General features: G+C 41.3%; 1 protein-coding gene across 2 annotated transcripts; it reads left to right on the top strand.

Moving 5' to 3' along the window:
- The first annotated feature begins 15,721 nt into the window (after positions 1-15,721).
- On the top strand, positions 15,722-22,734 carry LOC121808910 (protein argonaute 10-like). 2 transcript variants are annotated; one of them, XM_042209471.1, is made up of 22 exons: positions 15,723-15,916; positions 17,155-17,797; positions 18,092-18,300; positions 18,427-18,576; positions 18,736-18,869; positions 18,969-19,078; positions 19,159-19,265; positions 19,359-19,497; positions 19,576-19,692; positions 19,941-20,048; positions 20,131-20,202; positions 20,294-20,416; positions 20,507-20,666; positions 20,745-20,866; positions 20,946-21,083; positions 21,176-21,318; positions 21,435-21,497; positions 21,606-21,669; positions 21,746-21,881; positions 21,978-22,051; positions 22,134-22,260; positions 22,379-22,734. In XM_042209471.1, the coding sequence occupies exons 2-22, from the start codon at positions 17,309-17,311 to the stop codon at positions 22,531-22,533; spliced, it is 2,940 nt and encodes a 979-aa protein (XP_042065405.1). In that variant the 5' UTR covers positions 15,723-15,916; positions 17,155-17,308; the 3' UTR covers positions 22,534-22,734. The 2 variants fall into 2 exon arrangements, with proteins under 2 accessions (XP_042065411.1, XP_042065405.1); XM_042209477.1 differs by lacking the exons at positions 21,746-21,881; positions 22,379-22,734 and having other exon boundaries at positions 15,722-15,916; positions 21,606-21,636; positions 22,134-22,231.
- The last annotated feature ends 285 nt before the right edge of the window (positions 22,735-23,019 follow it).

Here is a 23,019-nt window from a genome sequence, read left to right as displayed (position 1 = left end):
ATAAAGTATTATTGATAGAATAATGTTATGCACATCATCTGATCTGTCTCCAAACCCAAACAAAAAACAACCCATTTTTTGAGAAATTGGGTGCTGCAATTCATATTGGGCCCCACCTCCCACGCACTACTTAGGGTTGTCAATTTTCTTTTATTATTAAATTTGGTCTTCATTTTGGGAAACGCAACTCCTAAAATGCCCCACTACTATCAAATATCCTTTTCTTTTGTCCACTACCATTGAATATATATGATTTATTTTATTTTATTTTATTTTATTTTATTTTATTTTATGGGCAGCTAATCTAGAAAAAAAACAAATCCGAACTCATAAATAAAACAAATATTGTGACTACGCCCAACTCAAGTGTCCACTGATGATTCCGCGAATTTTTGATGATGATAAATGCTCGTAAAAATAAATTACGACACAGAGAATTTTACGTGGTTCGATTTACTGAGGTAAATCTACGTCCACGGGGAGAAATGGGGGCAGGTTTGTATTGCTTGATCTGCGAATTACAGCTTACAACACAGACTTGCTATATGATTATTTCTCTAGAGAGATTCTAACCCTTTTCTATCAGATCTAAGTTCTATTTATACGTTGAACTAAGATCGTGGCTTACATCATCACTCTAGGTCGTGGAGGTCGTGTAGGTCATGGCCTAAGATCGTGGCCTGAGTTGACGCCACGTGGTAGTGGGTGTGTTGGAAGTTGTGGAAATCCTGCATGGGTCCACTAACTCCTTGTTCGGTCGAATACTGAGACCGAACTGCTTTGGTTGCCGATCTGAGAGTAGAGCTTGATTGGTTGGCTTTTACCGAGCTGTAGGCTGAGGCCGAACTCTTTGGTAATGCCGAACTCCTCCGAACTCTTTGGTAATGCCGAACTCATACTCTTCCTTGGGCTTTGGGCTGATGGGCCGTCACTGCTGTTGGGCTTGTTTAGTTCGTACCCCATCACTACCCCCCCCCGAAAGACGAAGTGAATCACTTCGGCGAAGCGAGTCACTTCGGCATTCTGGATAAAGGTACGGGGGAGGCTGACGTCAGGGGACGTGCCTTGCATGTGACTGCATTAAATGCGACAGTAAAATCCGGCCGTTGAATCCTGAAAAGGTGGGATTCGAAACGGTGCGACGATTTTGAAATCTTCGCCGAATCTGATAAATATGCTCTTTCTTCCTCATTTGAACACCTTTGCTGTTGCGTCTTCTATACTCTCTCTTTCTCGAGAAATTTTCTTCCGCTTTCAAGAGCTTCTTCAGACTTTCTTCACTTTCAAAAAGTAAGAAAAATGTCTTCTTCTTCTTCTTCGGTGTCGGGTAGCGGTAGGAAAGGGGATAAGGGGTCTTCTAGCCGGAAAGAATCCGGGGAGAAGACCGTAGAGTATTTTCACAGTATCTTGAGTAAGGATACTGTGATATCCCTTCACGAGAAATATTTTTTACCTGGGGGGAAGGCGGTGGTTCCCGACGATGATCATAGGGCTAACGACCCGCCGGAGGGTTATGCCACCGTTTACGAAGCCTGCTTAGAATGCGGGCTTCGTTTTCCTCTTCCCCCACCTTTTGTAGAGCTTCTTGATTTTTTTCAACTCCCTTTAGGTCAGGTGACTCCGAACTCTTGGAGGCACTTATCGGCTTTTGCTGCCTAACTGCGTAGGCTAGATAAGGATCTGTCTCTGAGGGCAATCCTTAATTTTTTCCAGTTTAAAAGGAAGGGATCTTGGTTTTACTTGATCCCCTTACAGCCTTTTAGGGCCTTCTGCAAAACCAAGTGGCCGAAATGGCAAAACCGTTTCTTTTTTTATAATAGGACTTCGGCTCCGGGCTTTCCTTGGAGAAGGCCGAAGTCCGTGATTCCCCATCCTCGGTTAGAACCGTTGGCCGAGCTCGAGGGCGAGCTCAATAAGATTCCTATGATTAGGAAACAGTATTCGGAAACTGAGCTCGTCAAGGGCGACCTCGTGTTCAATATCTCGTCTTCGGACGAAGAGGCCGAGGGTGAGGATTTCTCTCTATCTTTATGCTCTACTGCTTTAACGAAGAAAACTAACCTTGTTTTCTTGCTTTTTGGCAGTGTTCATGCTGAATAAGGCTATCCGAAAGTCCTCCGAGCTTGAGGAGCCGGAGAAAGAGAAGGCTACCAGCTCGGCGCCTGATGCCGAGAAGAATCCGAAGAGGCAAAAGACCTCTTCGGGTCCAAAGAAGCCGGAGTCGACTTCGGCAAGTAGGAAGGGGAGGACCCAGAAGCCCCCGAGAGCGCCAGAGAAAGACGTGGTCTTGGCGCCTCCTTCGGAGCATATCTGTGAGCCATTTTTATGGCCCACGGACTTCGCCGAGGTGAATTGTCTTCTTGATTCTTTGGCCTGGCTTCTGTCCTGTATTTTTGGTGCCCTCTGTTGACTTTTTTCCTTATCCATTTTCAGAGGAACGATATGCTCTCCAAGCTCGTCGCCGTCGAACTCTCCAAAGCGTCCAATGACTATGCCGAGATGCAGAGGAAGTTGGCGGCTGCTTGTCATCGGGCCGAACAGGCTGAGGCTAAATTTGAGAAGGCCAGAGCTGCTAGGATTTCGGCCCAGGATGAAGCTCAGTTTGCCAAAAACCAGCTCGTCATCCAGCGAGAGCAGGCGAAGCGGAGCGATGCTGCTGCCGTGGTTGCCCAAGGGGAGGCTCTCCGTGTTTACACGGAGAAACTCTTTTTGAGCAGCCAGTTCTCGGCCTTTGTCGGTAGCCTGGTAAGGCTAATTGCCGATAAGGGCGAGCAGGGGGCCGATGTCGTGCTGCCTCTGTACAGCCGAGAGATAGCAGCTCGGCTTCAGAATCTGCCGCTCCTTGAGGAGCTCGCTTCATCCTCGGTCCTGCTTTCTGCAGACCGAGTCCGGAGTTGTCGAGCTGATCGGGACGAGAACCTGGAGGCTATCTTTGCCTCCGTGGGACCCGTTTCACCCGCTTCGACTTACAACGGAGAGGGTGAGGCCGAGCCGCTGGAGCGGGAGGCCGAAGTCGAGCGAGTCGGGCATCCGGAGAAGGAAGCCGATCAGGAGACGCAGCAGATCGGCTACGGTGGCGCCGAGCAGGCTGAGGAGAGCAAGGAGGCAGAGGCTGAAGCTGAAGCAGATAAGGAGAAGGAAGCTGAACCTCACCGAGAAGGTGGAGACGAAGCTAGCGAAGTATGATTTCGTCTCCCTTCTCTTAGTTTAGTTTCTTCCTTTATGTAAAATGGCCTTGAAGCCCTCCTTGTATAGAAAAATTTTTTTTTCTTATGAATGAAAAAATTCTTCTTTCTGCTCTTGTGTCTTCGTATAGCCTTTCGTACTCTCTTACTCCTGTTGTGGTTTACTACCTGCTCGGTAAGCTGAAATGCCGAACTGACGTAGCTGCTTTGTATTCTTAACTCTCAAGGAGCTGGAGGTACTTCACTGGAAGCGGCTGTACTCTTCGGCTTTAGACGAAGCTGAGAAAAGAGCTATAGCCGATCAGACGAAGAATGACGAGCTTCTGGCTCGTTTAGTGAAGCTGGATGCCGATAATAAGGACTTAGAGTCCGATAAGAATGATCTGGAGGCCGAGCTGAACACGACCATTGCTGAGAGGACTGCGTACGAGGATTACATCCGTGTGCGCGGGGGAATGACCATATCAGATGTTCAGAGTCGAGTTGACGAACTGTGGGAGGAATATAATGTACTCCGGAGGAACAATGCGCTGGAGAGCTCGGCTTGCCAACAAGTCGTGACATCATTGCGGCGCTGGGCTTCTCGGTACAACATTGTTCTTTCTCGGCGCCCCTCCATAGAAAGATTCCTTCGGCATATCGTGCCAACAGATGCTCGCACTCCAGATCAAACCTTTGATTCACTTGCTCAAAACCGTACTCCAAGTCAGCAACGAACTCTGGAACAGCCGGAAACGTCAAGACGAGAACAGGCTGAAGTTCGTAGAGGAGCTGTGATTATGAGTGAGCAAGATCAACAAATGCTTCGTGAAGAGACTCTTCGCCGCCGAGGTGCTAGGGCTTCCCGGGCTCAGAGAAGAGGTGGCAGGTCGATTAGAGCATCTCGTCGACCTGCTTATTCTGCAGCTGCCTGGAACGCCCGAACTCAGCTTCACGAGGATTTTGTGAATAGATGGCTCAACTTTAGCAACCCTGGACAGTAGAATAGTCCTTTGTAATAGCGTAACGCCATCTTGTAGGGTAGCGGAGTTGTGTGCCGAACAAGATTTGAAAATGAAATTTTGTTTTTGTTTTCGCTTCTAACACTGTGTATTTACAGCTTAGCGAAAAAAATTTCATCGTACTTGTCCTCGGTCTTATGAAGTAAACTTCTTTGACCGGACTTGTCTTTGGTCTGATGAAATAAACATCTTTGACCGGACTCGTCTTTGGTCTGATGAAATAAACATCTTTGACCGGACTCGTCTTTGGTCTGATGAAATAAACATCTTTGACCGGACTCGTCTTTGGTCTGATGAAATAAACATCTTTGACCGGACTCGTCTTTGGTCTGATGAAATAAACATCTTTGACCGGACTGTCTCTGGTCTGATGAAATAAACATCTTTGACCGGACTCGTCTTTGGTCTGATGAAATAAACATCTTTGACCGGACTCGTCTTTGGTCTGATGAAATAAACATCTTTGACCGGACTCGTCTTTGGTCTGATGAAATAAACATCTTTGACCGGACTGTCTCTGGTCTGATGAAATAAACATCTTTGACCGGACTCGTCTTTGGTCTGATGAAATAAACATCTTTGACCGGACTCGTCTTTGGTCTGATGAAATAAACATCTTTGACCGGACTCGTCTTTGGTCTGATGAAATAAACATCTTTGACCGGACTGTCTCTGGTCTGATGAAATAAACATCTTTGACCGGACTCGTCTTTGGTCTGATGAAATAAACATCTTTGACCGGACTCGTCTTTGGTCTGATGAAATAAACATCTTTGACCGGACTCGTCTTTGGTCTGATGAAATAAACATCTTTGACCGAACTCGTCTTTGGTCTGATGAAATAAACATCTTTGACCGGACTCGTCTTTGGTCTGTGTTCTAATTTGGCGATTTTTGTCGCCGGGATCGAACTTTCCCTTGTCCTAATTCGGCGAGTTTTATCGCGTGGATCGGACTTTCCCAGTTAACCGAAGTGGTCTTATGCAGTAAACCTCTTTGACTAGACATGGTCGTCCTCGGTCTTATGAGGTAAACTGCTTTGACCGAACTTGGTCGTCCTAATTCGGCGAGTTTTATCGCGTGGATTGGACTTTCCCTTGTCCTAATTCAGGCAAGTTTTATCGCGAGAATCGGACTTTTGTTGCAGTTCGTTTCAGACGAAGTGCTTGATTCTTAAGCAGAATTGTGGTCTTGTATCCTCTTTAGAAGCTTTGACACACAATCGTGGGCTTGTTGCAGCTCGTTTCAGACGAACTGCTTGTTTAAGCTGAATTGTGGTCTTGTATCCTCTTTAGAAGCTTTGACGCACAATCGTTGGCTTGTTGCAGCTCGTTTCGGACGAACCGCTTGTTTAAGCTGAATTGTGGTCTTGTATCTTCTGTAGAAGCTTTGACTCACAATCGTTTAGCTTGAATATGTTCTAAGAAGGGGATCAGCCTTCGAAGAACAAGATACCTCAGTAACATTTGTAAGAGACGACACGCACATAGACAAGGCATATAGACAAATAAAAAGCACATAGAGACGAACAAAAACCAAGCAAACCAAAGAAAGCACATTGACCGGACTGTCTCTTACAAATGGAACTTTTTGAGGTTGGAAACGTACCATGTTCGGGGTACTTGTGCTCTTGACACGAGTCAATTTGTAAGACCCTTTGCCGAGGACTTCTGACACCCGATATGGAACTTCCCATGTGGGTTCGAGTTCGCCCAGCTTTTCTGCTCGGCTTACTTCGTTGTTTCTCAAGATGAGATCTCCCACTTGAAATTGCAGCTTTTTCACCCTTTGGTTATAATACCGGGCTACTTGCTCCTTGTACTTGGCTGCTTTTATGCAGGCCAATTCTCTTCTTTCTTCGGCCAGATGTAGTTCGGCTCTTAGTCCGTCACCATTCATTTCTGAGGAGAAATTGAGTTCGGGGACTGGATATGCCGATCTCAACCGGAATCACGGCTTCAGTGCCGTACACCATCGAGTTCGGCTCCGGTGTGACTTCGGTCATTTCGCCGGCCTCTGATTCCGGCTGCTGTGATTGCTATGCTTGATGGTGCCGAACTGATTGCTCGGCACTTTTAAGCGCAATCTGCGAACACACTTGCTCTTTTTCGATCACCTCGGATGACCGCTATCTCTCCTTTAGTGGAGAAGGTGTCCGGCGAGGATGCCTCTGATCGCTATGACCGGGCTTCTTTTTGTCTTCTCTAGATGAGCTGTCTAAAAGACCGTTTTCGACGGTCTGCCTCATCGGCACGAGAAAACTTGTCCGCAATGTCCCACATCTCTTGAGCTGTTTGCGGACCGCACTCCACGAGCTTTCTGTAGAGAGCTCCGGGCAGGATTCCATTTTGGAATGCCGAAATGACAAGTAGATCATTGAGATTATCTACCTGTAGGCATTCCTTATGGAATCTCGTCAGGAAGTCGCTGATCTTTTCGTCGCGACCTTGACGTATAGAAAGCAGCTGAGCCGAAGTATTTCGGGCTTCCGCTTTCTGAAAGAACCTCCTGTGGAAAGCATCCATCAGATCTCGGTAGGATCTAATGCTGCCTTGAGGAAGGCTGTCGAACCACCTTCTGGCGTTCCCGATGAGCAGCTCGGGGAACAGCTTGCACATATGGACCTCATTGAGACCTTGGTTCGCCATATTATACTGATAGCGTCCCAGGAAGTCATGAGGATCCACGAGTCCGTCATAGGTTATCGACGGAGTTCGGTAGTTCTGTGGAAGGGGAGTTCGGGTAATATCGTCCGAGAACGGAGTCCTCAATGCTCCGTACATGGCGAACCCGACATTTCTTCGGTATGGAGGAGATGGAGTTCTCCTGTGATTCCGGTACCGAGGATTCTTTCTTCTGGAAGACATGACACTACTGCGGTAGTGACTGTCTCGTATGGAGGGAGAGGGAGAATCCGCCGTTTTTGTCCCCGGCTGCTTTTGGCTTTTTTGCAGGAAGGTTAAGAATTCCTCCTGCTTTTCCGCCAAAAACAGCTTGACAGCCTCGTTCAAATCGGGCTGCTGGGAAGACTCGGTGTGACGGCTTTTGGAGCGGCTTGTTCCTCCACCATGAGAACTGGTGGTGGATTTATCCCTAGGCTGTTTTCCCGACCTATGGGATGGATTGGCTTCCTCCTGGTTCTCACGGGCAGGAATACGGGTACTCTGCGATCTGGTATGCATTTTTTGGGTGGAAAAAATGGATCAAAAATTCGCTTTATCACAAATTTTGTTCTCTGTTTCCCACAGACGGCGCCAGTGATGATTCCGCGAATTTTTGATGATGATAAATGCTCGTAAAAATAAATTACGACACAGAGAATTTTACGTGGTTCGATTTACTGAGGTAAATCTACGTCCACGGGGAGAAATGGGGGCAGGTTTGTATTGCTTGATCTGCGAATTACAGCTTACAACACAGACTTGCTATATGATTATTTCTCTAGAGAGATTCTAACCCTTTTCTATCAGATCTAAGTTCTATTTATACGTTGAACTAAGATCGTGGCTTACATCATCACTCTAGGTCGTGGAGGTCGTGTAGGTCATGGCCTAAGATCGTGGCCTGAGTTGACGCCACGTGGTAGTGGGTGTGTTGGAAGTTGTGGAAATCCTGCATGGGTCCACTAACTCCTTGTTCGGTCGAATACTGAGACCGAACTGCTTTGGTTGCCGATCTGAGAGTAGAGCTTGATTGGTTGGCTTTTACCGAGCTGTAGGCTGAGGCCGAACTCTTTGGTAATGCCGAACTCCTCCGAACTCTTTGGTAATGCCGAACTCATACTCTTCCTTGGGCTTTGGGCTGATGGGCCGTCACTGCTGTTGGGCTTGTTTAGTTCGTACCCCATCATCCACACTTGTGGTAATTTCTTTAGTTTCTATGCCTAGATAAGGTCCCAAATTCGATCATAAAAATCAACAGTACAATTATATGTATGTATGTTCGATGTGAAATGTGATTAAAGATATAGTTACTTAATTCACTTAGGGAAAAAAGCGTTGTCGTGGTGTGCAAACCCATAACTCATTTACCGTACTCAGTGTGATAATTTTCAATTATTGGTGGTCAATTTTTTTTAGTTGGGAAAGTAATTATGTCCTTTATTTCTCATAAAAATAGACTTACAATTGATAGATATATAAGAGAAAAAAATAGTTAGAAATTATATATTAAATGGTGAGATCTAAAAATAATAAAATTATAAAAGAGAGAAAAAAATTATCGATAGTCACTATTTTTTTTAATAAGGTGGTATACCTTAACTGCTAGTATGAAGATTCAAACTAGTAATAATTCCGTGTGTTATTTTGAACATTTGCCCATCATATGCATTATATATTATGGGAGTTAATAATATGATCAAATGAAAAACTAATTTTTAAATAAGAGCTAAGTCAATATTCATAACATAATATCCAAATTGAGATATAATCAAATGCAAATTCTAAGTATTGTACAAACTTCAAACTATGATCTGAACTAGTGGAAAATGTCAACAAATAACAAAATAATAGCAATAAAAAATGTCAACACAATGTCAACGGTTGATGTTGTGCTGACATTGTGTTGACATCAAAATCTTGAAATTTTACACTGTGTTGACATTGTATTGAAACTATGTTGGAGAGTCTGAAGTTTTTACAATATATAGAGTTTGCATTTTATCACTACCCTAACAAAATTTAACTACTCCTATTATAACTACTCCTATTATAACTTGGACAAGTAGATTTATTAATTTAATAATTTAAAATTAAAAGGATATTTTAGCTGAGTTACGAATGTTTCCATATTTTTAGGAACCAAGTTGGAGCCAAATAGTTTCCCACAATTGAAATACTAACAAATTCGGTAGCAAAGCAAAACCTAGTTGTAATTCAATGTTTCTCAACTACGAGTACTTCTATATCCCACTATGAGAGAGAACAATGTAGTAGTAATGGGGAAGTAGGAGAGAGAACGATGAGAGTTGTTAATGGGGAAGTAGGAGAGAGAACGATGAGAGTTGTTGCAATATTTATTAGGCCATCCACAACGCTGTTCCTATACCGTTCCTATACCGTTCCTTAAACCACTATTTGAGGGCCCCACTGTACTTTTTTACTCCATTCCTTAACTAAGGAACGGAACCTGCAACCCTCCGTTCCTTAACCGTTCCTTAACCGTTCCTTAAATTACTATTCATTCTATTTCAATTTTTATTTTTATTTCCAACTAAATTAAATTAAATAAACACACTTTATTAAAAAACAAACATACTTTATTAAAAACAAACATACTTTATTAAAAAACACACAATATTAAAAAAAATTACAACTTAAACTTAAAAAAATTAAAAAAAACACACAGAACGCAGCCCTGTAGCTTCCACCGCCTTTGTTTCTTCGTTGGTGTAGGGATGCCGGCCCAGATCCTCCGGCTCCTCCTCCTCATCCTCCTCGGGTGCCTCAGACGCAGCCCTGTAGCTTCCACCGCCTCGGCCTCCTCCCTGAGTGGGTTCAACGGGGATATCCTCCCTGAGTGGGTTCAACGGGGATATCCTCCCGAATCTGGGACAAACCCTGGGAAAGCCGCGAGCCGGAGCCTCGAGCGTAGGCATCCACATCGAAAGTGGGTGGTTGGTACCCACCCGGCGTCGCCGACCCCTGCGTGCCCGGCGTCGATGACCCAGAACCACCAAGTGTGTTGTACATGGTCTCCCAATCGCCGAACGCGTTGAGATCCCACCCTCCGGCGCCGCCACCACCGTAATTGCCGTCGCCGGACATTTTTTGAAGAGATAGAATATGAAAATTGGAGAGAAATTGATGTTGATGTAGGAAGAATAGATGTGTAGTTGTGTATAAAATGAATGAATTAGGTGTATTTATAGAATAAGAAAATAAAAATAAAAATTAAAAAAATTAAGAAAAAGTTAAAAAAAACGGTAATGTTACCGTTTAAAAAAAAATTTTTTTTTTTTAAAAATTCGATTTTTATAAAAAAAAATAATTATTGCGTCATTGCTGACGTGTCCCACTCGCGGGCCGGCGAGTGGGAAGCACGCACGCACGGGGATCGGCCACGTCGCCCAGGCGCGTGGCGGCTTGTTCCGTGCCGCGTTACGTGCCGTCGGCACCCGGCACAGAATGGGAACGGGACGGGAGCGGAATGCAGCGCCGCAACGCGTTCCGCGGCGAAACCGTTCCGGCGGAACGGCACGCGGAACGCCGGCGGCACGCGTTGCGGGTGCTCTTAGAAATGAGTCACTCACCCTTAAAAGGCCTTATAGGGGAGGGTTATCCACACTTATATAGATTAGATTGGATCTTCACCAAGTCGATGAGGGACAGAATTTAGAGAATTTAACACGCCCCTCACGTGTGGACCGGAAATGACATCGGCCTTCCATCACGTGGGTAGACAATGGAAGAGATAAGAGAACCATCATCGATGTGGGCCGGAAAGGACATCGGTCTTCAACTCGTGAGGTAGATGAGAGATAAGAGAAAATCATCATCGACTTAGGTCTGCTCTGACACCATATTAGAAATGAGTCACTCACCCCTTAAAAGACTTTATAAGGGGAGGGTTATTCACACTTATATAAATTAGATTGGATCTTCACCAAGTCGATGTGAGATAGAATTTAACAGAATTTAGAGAATTTAACAATATTTCATTGAATTTTTACTTAGGAACACTGTAACTTAGAGTAACTAGTCATAACATTTAAAATTTAACACAATATGGTTGCAAGCTTAATTTAATTTTATTTGTAATTGGAAAGATTGTACTAATTTAGTAACTAGGCACACCATTTAAAGCCATTATAACAAAAAAAAAAGTTATTTCCTTCAGATATTCACATGATCAGGGATTAGGGGGCGAAATTCGTTTTTCAAGTATGTTTTTTATTTTAAAGACACGTTTTCCTTTTTTTCAATACCAATAAATTAAATGCTCAAAGCTAAAACTCGGCTAGTAGCAAAAACGGTTCATAATAGAACAAACAGAAAAAAAATGGAGTAGTGAAATACACTTAAAAATGTTTGCCTAAAACACTCTAAATCTTTAAAATGTTTCACTTCAAACACTGTAATTCATCAATCGTTATTAGGATAAATTTGAGTAAGAAATGGTTTCACGTATGAAAAAGAACAAAAAGAAGAATGACAAAGTTTTTCAAAAGTGTAATGATAGCAAAACAATAAGCAATCACAAGAGACCAAAATGTAATGAGCACAATTCTTAGTGCCCTTTTCAATTGCAAGTTTGCAACCCACCAAACATGACCCATCATTTTTATGTCCAAAATGATTCACTCTTTTTATTCTCTATTTTAATTTTTCAACAATTCTTTTTTTAATGGGTGAATCATGTACAATTATTTTTAAAATAAATATTATTACTCTTATATGGAGTATAATCAAGAACGACTACTTCACGTAGAAATTAACTATGGTGATTTATTTAATCAGTGTCGTCATATTGTACATAATTTCTATATAAAAAATCACCACGGTATATAATAATAGTAATAATACCTTTTTGATAATTCTTTATATATTAGTATAAAAATATTTGATAATAATTGTACATAATGTAAATAATTTATAGATTGATTTATAGTTGCCTAAACAATACACTTTCTCCGTCCATCCAAGATGACCGCATTAATTTTTTTGTCCTAAGAGGGTCATTTTCTACATTTGAAATAAACCCTCTTTCTTCCCTCACCACATTAAAATATCCAATTAACTTTTTCTTTCTACTTTTATTTCATTCAATAACTCAATCTAAAATAGGGTAGTTTATATTGATATGGAGTATATAGACATGAATGTTATATTGTACTATATGCGAATAATATTTGTGAACGTGGTTCTCGTTTAATTAACGTTAATGTATAATTTTTTTGTTTCATCTCTTTATTTTATTATAATATTCTAAAAGGTTATTGATGTAAAATTGCAAAAATTGTCAAATGTCTCTATAATGTACTACTATATAAAAACAAATTGCCATTTGTCTCTATAATTTTAAAATAAAGTAGTAATAATTAATCAAACAAGCTTTAATTTTTATATGTAGCATAACATCTCTATGATCAAATGAGTCTCCTACTTATATATGAGTCATCTTTCTTATTGTACCAAACCAAACAAATAAAATTTCTATGACAATCACGACATTGCCTCGCCTCCCTGTGCCTTACAAGTTACAACTATATATGAAGCACATAGCAAAATATTAGGCGATTGCGTTAGATCCAATTTTTTTTATAGTATATATCTATTTTGCTTTAAATGTATGTTGCACGTGACTACCAATACAAGTAATGAAAGCTCCCTGATAACGTGGTGCAACAGCAAAATTGTAAACCAACGAAAATTATTAAAAGATTTCTATAGTCATATTCATATATAGGGCATATTATTAAAATAGATCACCTAAAACTTTACTTATAATAAGGAATCTACAATTTGATTAAGATTTCAAATAACTCACAGGATCCTAATTTTATACCACACTTTTTTAAAAATCTTTTTGATTTGTACTCCACTATACTAATATTGAATAAATATTGAAATACCCCAGTCTTAATTATTTCTACTACTACAATTTACACTAATTCGTATGATTATTATCATATTGAAAGAGATTAGATTCGTATCATAATGGTCATTTTTCTACTTGGATTGCATTTTCGCTGATTGGATAAATTATGAATCATATGTGATAAATATGTACTATAAAAAGAAGATAAGCAAAAAAAATAAAACAATATGATAGGATAATATCCAAAAAATAAGATATGTACATATTCCAAAATAATAAAGTGTTCAGATTCCACTATGACTATAAAGTTAAAGATTCCAATTAAATCAAGAGTCTAATTGAAACATAATTTAGAGAAGAAATGAAAATTTGAGTGGAAATTGGGATTCAGCTTTATGGTTAAATAGGGGTTTGGATAGAGGCAAAAAGGCAAGGCATGGCAGCACATTTATTGCACTCCAAATTTAATCCAAAGAAAAAAGATTACAATCATCGAAATCCCACACACTTGACACGCACTGGAGGTGTGGCTGTGGCTGTGGCCCCCATTCCCTCCACCTTTCCTTTGAGCTTCAACCGACCGTTACAGCTTACCAAAGCTTGACTGCTTTAGTACACAAAAGATTTTGGGACAATGCATCACAGCAGCAGCTTCCCTAGATAAAACATGGTTCTTGCAGCCACCTTCAAGAGAGAGTATTGAAATCTCTGGAGTGATTAGGTCATCCGCAACGCTGTCTCTTATCCATCTCTTAACCGTCTCATCTCTTAACTATTCAGGGGCTCCACTATACATTTCACTCCGTCTCTTAACTAAGAGACAACACCTGCAACCCTCCGTCTCTTATCCGTCTCTTAACCATCTCATTCTTTAACTATTCATTCAATTTCATTTTTTATTTTTATTTCCAACAAATTCAATTAATAAAAACACACTTCATTAAATAAAATAAAATTACAACTTAAAATCCTAAAAAAAATACATAATTAAATTCGTGACAAAATAAAAAAAAAGACATAATTTAAAATACAATTTTATAGAAATTATAAAAACTATTCCGCCGGCGAATCATCCCCCGAAGGCGATGGCGGTGCACTCAAGCTACCTAGAAGCGGAATACCAATTTGTCTTGCCATATACTCAATTCCGGCAAGATGGGCTTGATATTGTGGAGGCGTCATGCGGGAAGTGTCCGCCATCGTGGCGGTCAAGTACATGGACAATAGGGTGTTCTAGCCAGAGACCGAGCCCGAGCCCGCCTAGCTTGATTCGCCTCATCCCCTCCTCCCTCTAGCCGCCTTCGCCGCCTTGGTCCCTTGCGGCCGACGGCGCCCACGGGAGGAGCCTCCTGCATCGGTGGCCGTGCCCTCAACCTCTTGTGAGGCGTTACCTGACCCGCCCTCACTAGACGAGTATTGGCCACCCGCCGTGTGCTTCGTGCGCTTCGAGCTTGAGCCCTGGCTGGACTAGACACCGCCTGCCCACCTTTCAACATCTTTGACGGCCTCCCAAACATTGACATGTTTGAATTCTTTGCCGTTGTCGTCAAAGAAGACTCGCAAAGCCGCTCTCATAATGTCGCCTCCACTGGCTCCGCTTCGGTATTGAGCTGTTTCATTCTTGTAGATGCCGCAAAATTTTTTGACATCTCTGTCGACGCGGTCAAAATGACTGCGGAGCATCTTCAGGGTACGGCGGCGGGACCGAGCCGGCTTATTCTCGTTGTAGGCGGCAGTGACCTTTTCCCAAAAATACTTGCCGGTTTGTTGATTCCCGACGGTGGGATCGTACGAGACGCTGACCCAGGCGTTGAACAGAGTCATCGTGTCCGCCCGGCTGTATGGATGACGACCTGTATCCTCCTCCTCCTCGGCCGCCTCCTCTTCTTCCTCCACAGCGTCGAATGCGCGACCCCTGGATCTTCCACCTCCTCGTCCTCCTTCCGGATTGGGTTCATCCAGATAATCCTCCCTAATTTGGGATAATCCCTGCGAATGCCTCGGGGCGGAGGGACGAGCGTATGCATCCACATCAAAATGGGGTGGTTGGTACGCCGCCGGCGTCGACGAGCCTTGGGTGCCCGGCGTCGACAAACCGGAACCGGAACCACCCACGACATTGTACGTGCCCCCCAGTCGCCAAACGCGTTTATGTCAAAGCCTCTGGAATTTCCGTCGCCGGAAATTTTGTGATAAAAATTGGAGAGGTGAGATGAAAATTGGAGAGAAAATGAAGATGATTTGAGAATAATAGATGTGTGTTTGTGTGTATAATGAGGATGAAAGAGAAGTATTTATATAGTAAAAAAATAAAATAAATTTTTTTTTACCGCTCAACGGTAATATTACCGTTTCTTTAATTTTTTTATTAAAATCGATTTTTTTTAAATGATTTATTGCGTCAGCGTGACGACGCCCACTCGCGGGCAGGTGAGCGAGCGCCACGCCTAGCGCTGGCGCTTGGCGAGCTGTCCCTCTGGGACGAGACGCTCGGCGAGACGGGACCGGGACAGAAGGCTGCAACGCTGTCTCGCGGGCATCGCGTCTCTCCGAGACGAGACCAAGACGCCCGCGAGACGCGTTGCGGATGCTCTGAGGACTACAAGTTCGAAGAGACGAGACCGAGACGCCCGCAAGACGCGTTGTGGATGCTCTTAGAACTACATGTTCTTCTTCTTCTGCTGCTGTGTTTTATAATGGCCCCTTCCCTCCATTGGCCTCTCATTGAAATTCACAATCACCCACCCCCTTATGTGTATAGTGAATCTATTACTTTAGCCTTTTTATAGATTGGATTGAATATGCTGGGGAGGCAATTGTTGTACAAAACCGAGGCTGCACTAAAGTGGAATTGCATACATATTTGTGTATGTATGTATGTATGGTTGCAATTCGAAGAAAAAGCAAAAGGGAAGCCTTTTACACGTGATAAAGAACACATCAAAAGCACTTGCATGCGCGTATAAAAGATTCATTGAAACATCATTCTTGAAAAAAAAATAGTCTTTTGAGTCTCTTTCTCTCTCTCTCATTATTTATACAATCTGAAACCGGAGAGCCCATCTTTCTTATCCCCACTTTCTTTTTAACCCCCTTTCCCAGTTGCCATCTTTTTTTAATCTAACTTTAGGTTCATGATTAAAGCCCAATTCATCCTCAAAGCTCAGATTCAAGAAAAAGGATATAAAGGTGCAGTCTTTGTGTTTTTGAATGGTTGTTGAGTTCAAAGTTTGAATCTTGGAGCTCCATATCTATTGTTTGGCAGTTGCAGCATACATTTTATTCGTGTTTCGTGTTACTGAGGCGTCGTTTTCATACGCAGCAGTGAAAATTTGTGGGTTGAGATGTTGATTTTCGCAGTGAGTTGTTCAATGTTTATTCCTTTTAATCCTATGGTTTTGTGTTGCTCTTTTGTAGCTTTCTAGGCGTTTTTATTCTCTTTCTTGAGCAGTCATATTTTCTGTCCTCACATTTATTTATGCTTGTGTTGGACCAAGGTTGCATAGCTTCTTCACGCACACACATTGGGCTTATATGTATATGCATGTGTGTGTGTATATATATATTATATGTAATGGTAATGTGTCATTATTATCTTGGATTTATTCAAACTTTTCTGTTTTCACTGCTGCTGCTCTTGGTTTTGGTTAGGGGACAAGGTGAATTGTGGCTTTGTCTACTGGGTATTTCTACTATTTGATTAGATTTCTCATTTCTAATACTATGATTTGTATATGTTTATTCCTATATTTGTTCACATGTGCTTCATTTTTTAAGGATTTTGTGTCTCATGTTGGATTCCTAACCAAAGATTTAAAGAGAGTTTTTTTGAGTTTCTTCGTTATGTTTTTCTATTTGTCTCAACATATATGTATTCTTGCTCAATCCAAAAACGGCTTCTTCTCTTCTTATCCCTCTTTTTTCCATTTTTTTTCTCAATTTCAAGAAAAAGGAAGAATTGGGACTTCTATTTTCTCTGAAAAAGTTTGGATCTTTGCAAAAAAGAAAAGGTTTTTCGATTTGCGTCTTTGTGATAATTCTGGACCTAAGTACTTTACTATGTAAGTGTCAGTGTTTTCTTTAAATATACTTTTTTTACCATCTTCATTTATGGCTGTACATTGAGTAGAGTCAAAAAAACTTATCTCATTCTTCATCTTTATGGTACGGTGGATATATATACTCTGCTCATTTTTGGCTTGATTATGGAAACGTATGTGACATATTTCTAGATTTTAAGATAGGAAGAAGAATTTTTTTTGAAATTAAATGCCCGTGTCTTCCTACATTAAAGAATCTTCTTCTTTAATGCTCTCTCTCTTGCGTGTGCTTTTCTTTTTTCCTGTATTACCATGCTAGTGTATAATTTACAATTTGGGTGTTGTTGCTGACATCAAAATATCTCTGTTTTTGGATGGTTTTTTCAGTGCATGGAATCATTGATCTTTCAAGGGGTTTAACCAAGAACCACAAGGAAAGAAACTGTTCTCTATCTTAATCAGGAATTATTTGCTGTCACCAAACTTGCCTTCCTATTTTATTTGAGAGTTTTCAAATTCTGTGTTTGTTTCATCATACACCATGCCTATAAGGCAGATGAAGGAAAGTTCAGAGCAACACTTTGTCATAAAACCCCAGCTGCAAAACTCCATGAATTCTGCTTCAAAAAGCTCAAAGACTGCTCAATATGGGAAAGGCCCTCCTCCTGTTCAAGAATCCCAAAACAAGCAGACCTCACCTCCATCAAGAAACAGAGGAAGACGAAGAGGCCAGGGAGGCCGAAAATCGGACCAAGGCGATGCCTTTATGCGGCCGAGCTCGCGGCCATGCACAGTAGCTGATAAACCAATTGTTAGAGAGAATGGTAGAGCCATTGTGCCAGCTTTGTCCACCAATGTCTCAGTTGGAAATGGAGGCAGCTTGTGTGAATCAGACATGGGATATCCTAGCTCGAGCAAGTCCCTGACATTCCCATTGAGGCCGGGGTTTGGGCAGATCGGAACAAAATGCATTGTCAAGGCCAACCATTTCTTTGCAGATTTGCCAGACAAGGATTTGAACCACTATGATGTAAGATGCTTTTTTTCAATCATATTTCTTGAATCATGTTTCTGTTTCTGTAGTAGTACATTGCAGTATTCATAATAAATTTGATAGCTGTGTGACACAAATATTGGGGGCCCTTAAGCTGACATTAATTATGTATATGGATGTCTCTTGTTCTATCCACTTGTCTTTTTTGGAGGAATAATTGAGTGAATCTGTGTTTCTCATTGTCCTTAGCTTGTATAGCATTGACGAGTCTTCACAGTGGGTCATGGGAAAAATTGTCTTATCACAGACTGTTAACTGTCTTATTATCAGGTAACGATCACCCCTGAGGTGACTTCGAAAGTAGTGAATCGAGCCATCATGGCGGAGCTCGTGAAACTGTACAAAGAATCTGAGTTGGGGATGAGGTTACCAGCCTACGATGGAAGGAAGAGTCTGTATACAGCTGGTGAACTTCCGTTTGCTTGGAAGGAGTTTACGATTAAGCTTATTGATGAAGAGGATACAGTCAATGGTCCCAAGTAATTTATTCCTTCTCTGACACTGATCAAACTCCTTTTGCCGCCGGGACTGAAATCTTGAATGAAATAATGATTAATTGAAGCTGTACAGTTTTTAACACTAAGTTTACTTTGTGGTAATTTCAGGAGAGAAAGGGTGTATAAGGTAGTGATTAAGTTTGTTGCGAAGGCAAGCTTGCATCATTTGGGCCAATTCCTTGCTGGTAAACAGGCGGATGGTCCGAGAGATGCTCTTCAGATTCTTGACATTGTGTTGAGAGAGCTCTCGATGAAAAGGTATAACAAACTGATGTAATGTCGAAATAAACCTTTGTCAGATATGGTCGTGTATGGAGGTTTTACCGTTGTAGGCCTTATAGTCACTGAATGATAAGTAGTATCATATTATAATTTGAATCGGATGCTGAAAATTTTCTATCCTTATGCATGTAAAAGATTCTGCCCTGTGGGGAGATCATTCTTTTCTCCTGATATTCGTAGACCACAAAAGCTAGGTGATGGTTTAGAGGCATGGTGTGGATTTTATCAGAGCATAAGGCCTACTCAGATGGGTCTGTCACTAAACATAGGTATTTTCATGTCAAATTTTACGTTGGGTTGCATATATGCATGGTGTGTTTGCAGCTGACTGTTTTATCCATTTAATGTTCTATGTTTCCAAATGATAGATATGGCTTCAGCTGCATTTATTGAGGCACTTCCAGTAATTGAATTTGTTTCCCAACTGTTGGGGAAAGATGTCATGTCGAGGCCATTGTCTGATTCAGACCGTGTGAAGGTAGTGTTCACTTGATCCAATTGACCTGATAGATTATTCTTCAGGTTTTTCAGGCCAATAAACCCTTCATTTTGGTTCAGGTAAAGAAGGGCCTAAGAGGAGTGAAAGTTGAAGTGACCCACAGAGGGGATGTACGAAGAAAATATCGAGTTTCTGGCATCACAACTCAACCAACTAGAGAGCTAGTGTAAGCATGGGGAGAACATTCTTTCAAGTAGATTTGTGTCTCATTAAAAGTTGTTCCTGCAGTTTTAGTAAACTGCCCTTTCCACCCTTTCAGATTTCCAGTTGATGATAACTCGACTATGAAGTCAGTTGTTGAATACTTCCGAGAGATGTATGGATTCACTATTCAGTATACTCATTTGCCTTGTCTTCAAGTAGGAAACCAGAAGAAGGCAAACTATTTGCCTATGGAGGTCTGATGTTGGTGCTTGGTTTGTAAGATTTTGTCCTTCTTTTATTACCTAATTGTGGTCTAATACTCTATATTTCAGGCATGTAAAATCGTTGAGGGCCAAAGGTATACCAAAAGGTTGAGCGAGAAACAAATCACCTCCCTTTTAAAGGTCACTTGCCAAAGACCACGGGACCGGGAAAATGACATACTACAGGTAACAGATGCCTTTTGTTTTGTCCACCTCTCCACTTATCGTATACATAATCTTGTATGTAAGCGAAGACATCCAAATAGGAGTTTTTTTCTGATCTCTTTGGTATTAATCATAGTAACCCATAGAGACTAGAAATAAGAAGTTGAATAGTTTTCTTTCTGAGGATTGGGGTAGTTAATAATTGTGTATTTACAGCTACCATGACCTTGATTATGGAATGATCATTTGCTCAATTTCTTGTAACGCAGACTGTCCAACACAATGGCTATGATCAAGATCCTTATGCCAAGGAGTTTGGAATTAGGATCAGTGAGAAACTGGCAACAGTGGAGGCGAGAGTTCTCCCTGCCCCATGGGTGAGAGGCTGCCTCCGGAATCATACTTTTTCTGTTAAACATGTTTAAAAGATTCATCCGTTAACTGGCCTGTTATTTTCAGTTGAAATATCACGAGACTGGAAAGGAAAAGGATTGCCTACCGCAAGTTGGCCAGTGGAATATGATGAACAAGGTATCACTTTTTGTTGCTATTGTCACTATACTATCAATATGTCACATATAATTCCATTATATCTAATCATGGAAATATTATATCTCAACAGAAAATGATTAATGGCATGACTGTTAGCCGGTGGGCATGCATTAACTTCTCACGAAGTGTTCAAGACAGCGTTGCTCGGGGATTCTGTAATGAACTGGCCCAAATGTGTCAAGTATCCGGCATGGTGGAGCACCCTTTTCCTTGATATTAACACTGTCCACGTATATATATGTCTTTACTACATAATCTGACTAAAGCTGTCACGTCCTTATAGGAATTTAGTCCAGAACCGGTTATTCCTTTTTACAATGCTCGGCCAGATCAAGTCGAGAAAGCTTTGAAACATGTTTATCATGCATGTATGAACAAGTTGAAAGGAAAAGAGTTGGATCTTCTGTTGGCCATTCTGCCTGACAACAACGGGTCCCTATATGGTATGATTTTGAGAAAGTGAGATGTTTTGATTTTCTCTTCCCGATAAATATATATGGCATTGATTTCTGTGGTGATAGGTGATCTGAAGCGAATATGTGAAACTGACCTTGGTTTGATATCCCAATGCTGTTTGACAAAGCATGTTTTCAAGATGAACAAGCAATACTTGGCAAACGTATCGTTGAAAATAAATGTTAAGGTGTGACATCTGGTCCTAAAGATCAGCAAGACATCCATTTTGTCTCAAATCCTATCTAAACATGTATCCTGTTCAACAGATGGGCGGCAGAAACACGGTTCTTTTGGATGCTATTAGCTGCCGAATACCTCTTGTCAGTGACATACCGACAATTATATTTGGAGCAGATGTGACACATCCTGAAAATGGAGAGGAATCCAGTCCTTCCATTGCAGCTGTAATGTTTCTAAATGAGGCCCTCGTTTCTCAATATAATAGTAGTAACTTTAAAATCCTTTCAAGTTGCTAAAGTATGTCACTGGAATGTAGGTTGTAGCATCTCAAGATTGGCCCGAGGTGACCAAGTATGCAGGATTAGTTTGTGCTCAAGCTCACCGACAAGAGTTGATCCAAGATTTGTACAAAACTTGGCAAGATCCTCTTCGTGGCACAGTCAGCGGAGGCATGGTCAGGTACACGTTATTCCACTCTCCCATGCCTCTGATTTCGCGTGACTTTTGTTGCTCGTTTTGTGCGCCTATGACCTTCTCGTCGACTCTTGACTATCACAATATTTCACTCTCTGCAGGGATCTTTTGGTTTCTTTTCGAAAAGCAACTGGTCAAAAACCACAGAGGATTATATTTTACAGGTCACTTGTACATTCTGCCTGACCTTAATCGACTCAACCAGTTTATTTTCAGCTTTTTTTAAAATTTCTTTTCTATATTTATCTGATTTTTAACTTTAATATAAGTAGGGATGGTGTGAGTGAAGGGCAATTTTACCAGGTGCTACTGTTTGAGTTGGATGCTATACGAAAGGTTAGTTAGTTACAATGTAACACTATTTTCGTGTCTATTTCCTTGTTATTACCCTTGACAACCCAAAAATATGCAGGCGTGTGCATCGTTGGAGCCAAATTACCAACCACCGGTAACTTTTATCATAGTTCAGAAGCGACATCATACGAGACTGTTTGCAAACAATCACAGAGACAAGAGCAGCACTGACAGGAGTGGAAATATTTTACCAGGTTTACTTATTATCTTGCTGAATACTAAAACATAGATTTTGTTTGTACATCTTGTTTTCGATATGATATGCGTATAACTTTCTTATTTCTGTGCAGGCACTGTTGTTGATTCTAAAATCTGTCATCCAACTGAATTCGACTTCTATTTATGTAGTCATGCAGGAATTCAGGTAATTGTGCATTTCAAAATAGTGCTTGCACACGAGTTCCATAGGCTAACGTTTAATGTGCATTTTATCGTTCAACTTGCAGGGAACGAGCCGGCCTGCACATTATCATGTACTCTGGGACGAGAACAATTTCACTGCAGACGGGATTCAGATGTTGACGAACAACCTCTGTTATACATACGCTAGGTGCACGCGTTCAGTATCAGTCGGTAAGTCATGATATGAACTGATTTTTGTATTATACATAAATGTTTCTAAAGAGATGATTTTGTGCAAAATGGTCATTCTTTTTTTTTATATATATATATTATTATTGGTTTTTGACAGTTCCTCCGGCTTACTATGCTCATTTGGCGGCTTTCCGGGCAAGATTTTACATGGAACCGGACTTGCAGGAAGGCTCACGAGTGGCGGGAGAGTTGGGTGTTCGTCCCCTACCGGCCCTCAAAGAAAATGTAAAGAGAGTGATGTTTTATTGTTGAAGGAAGCAGCAGGGGAAGTAGTAGCTAGGGTTTAGTGGTGATGAGGGTTTTAAGCATGCATAGCAAATTACGGCCTTTCTTTGTAAATGTTTGATGTAAAAATGCTTGCAGCTTTTTATCCTCCTCTAGTGATCAGTGATGTAAAAAATGGCTAGCAGTAGTTTCTGCTGATAATAACCATTCTGGAAACTTTTTAATTCATCAAAATTTGTTGACTTAGTTTGGCGCAAAAAATTAGAAAAGAGACAAATATGTTAAAAAATAATTAGCCAAATTTTTTAGAAGAGATGCAAATTGTCTCTTAATTATAGTATTAATTTTGTTTTGTCCTATTAAGTACTCATGTGTAGGATATAGATTCAATTTCCAATTTTGGTTTAGATTTTTTTGCTAACAAGTGCGTCAGATTTATCCAGTCATCAAGTGGAAGGGTTATTTGATCCCTAACTTCTCTCAAACCCATTTTCCCAATTCAAAAATTTTCAA

Source organism: Salvia splendens, chromosome 1 (assembly GCF_004379255.2).
Source record: "Salvia splendens isolate huo1 chromosome 1, SspV2, whole genome shotgun sequence".
In the NCBI taxonomy this organism is placed as follows: Eukaryota; Viridiplantae; Streptophyta; class Magnoliopsida; order Lamiales; family Lamiaceae; genus Salvia; species Salvia splendens.
Note: the sequence above shows the minus strand (reverse complement) of the source record. Positions and strands in the feature narration are given on the sequence as shown.

Coding starts and splice junctions, on each gene's coding strand:
- LOC121808910 (XM_042209471.1), top strand. CDS start 17,309: ATGCCTATAAGGCAGATGAAGGAAAGTTCAGAGCAACACTTTGTCATA. Junction 17,798..18,091: donor AGGATTTGAACCACTATGAT/GTAAGATGCTTT, acceptor TCTTATTATCAG/GTAACGATCACCCCTGAGGT. Junction 19,693..19,940: donor GGGAAAATGACATACTACAG/GTAACAGATGCC, acceptor CTTGTAACGCAG/ACTGTCCAACACAATGGCTA.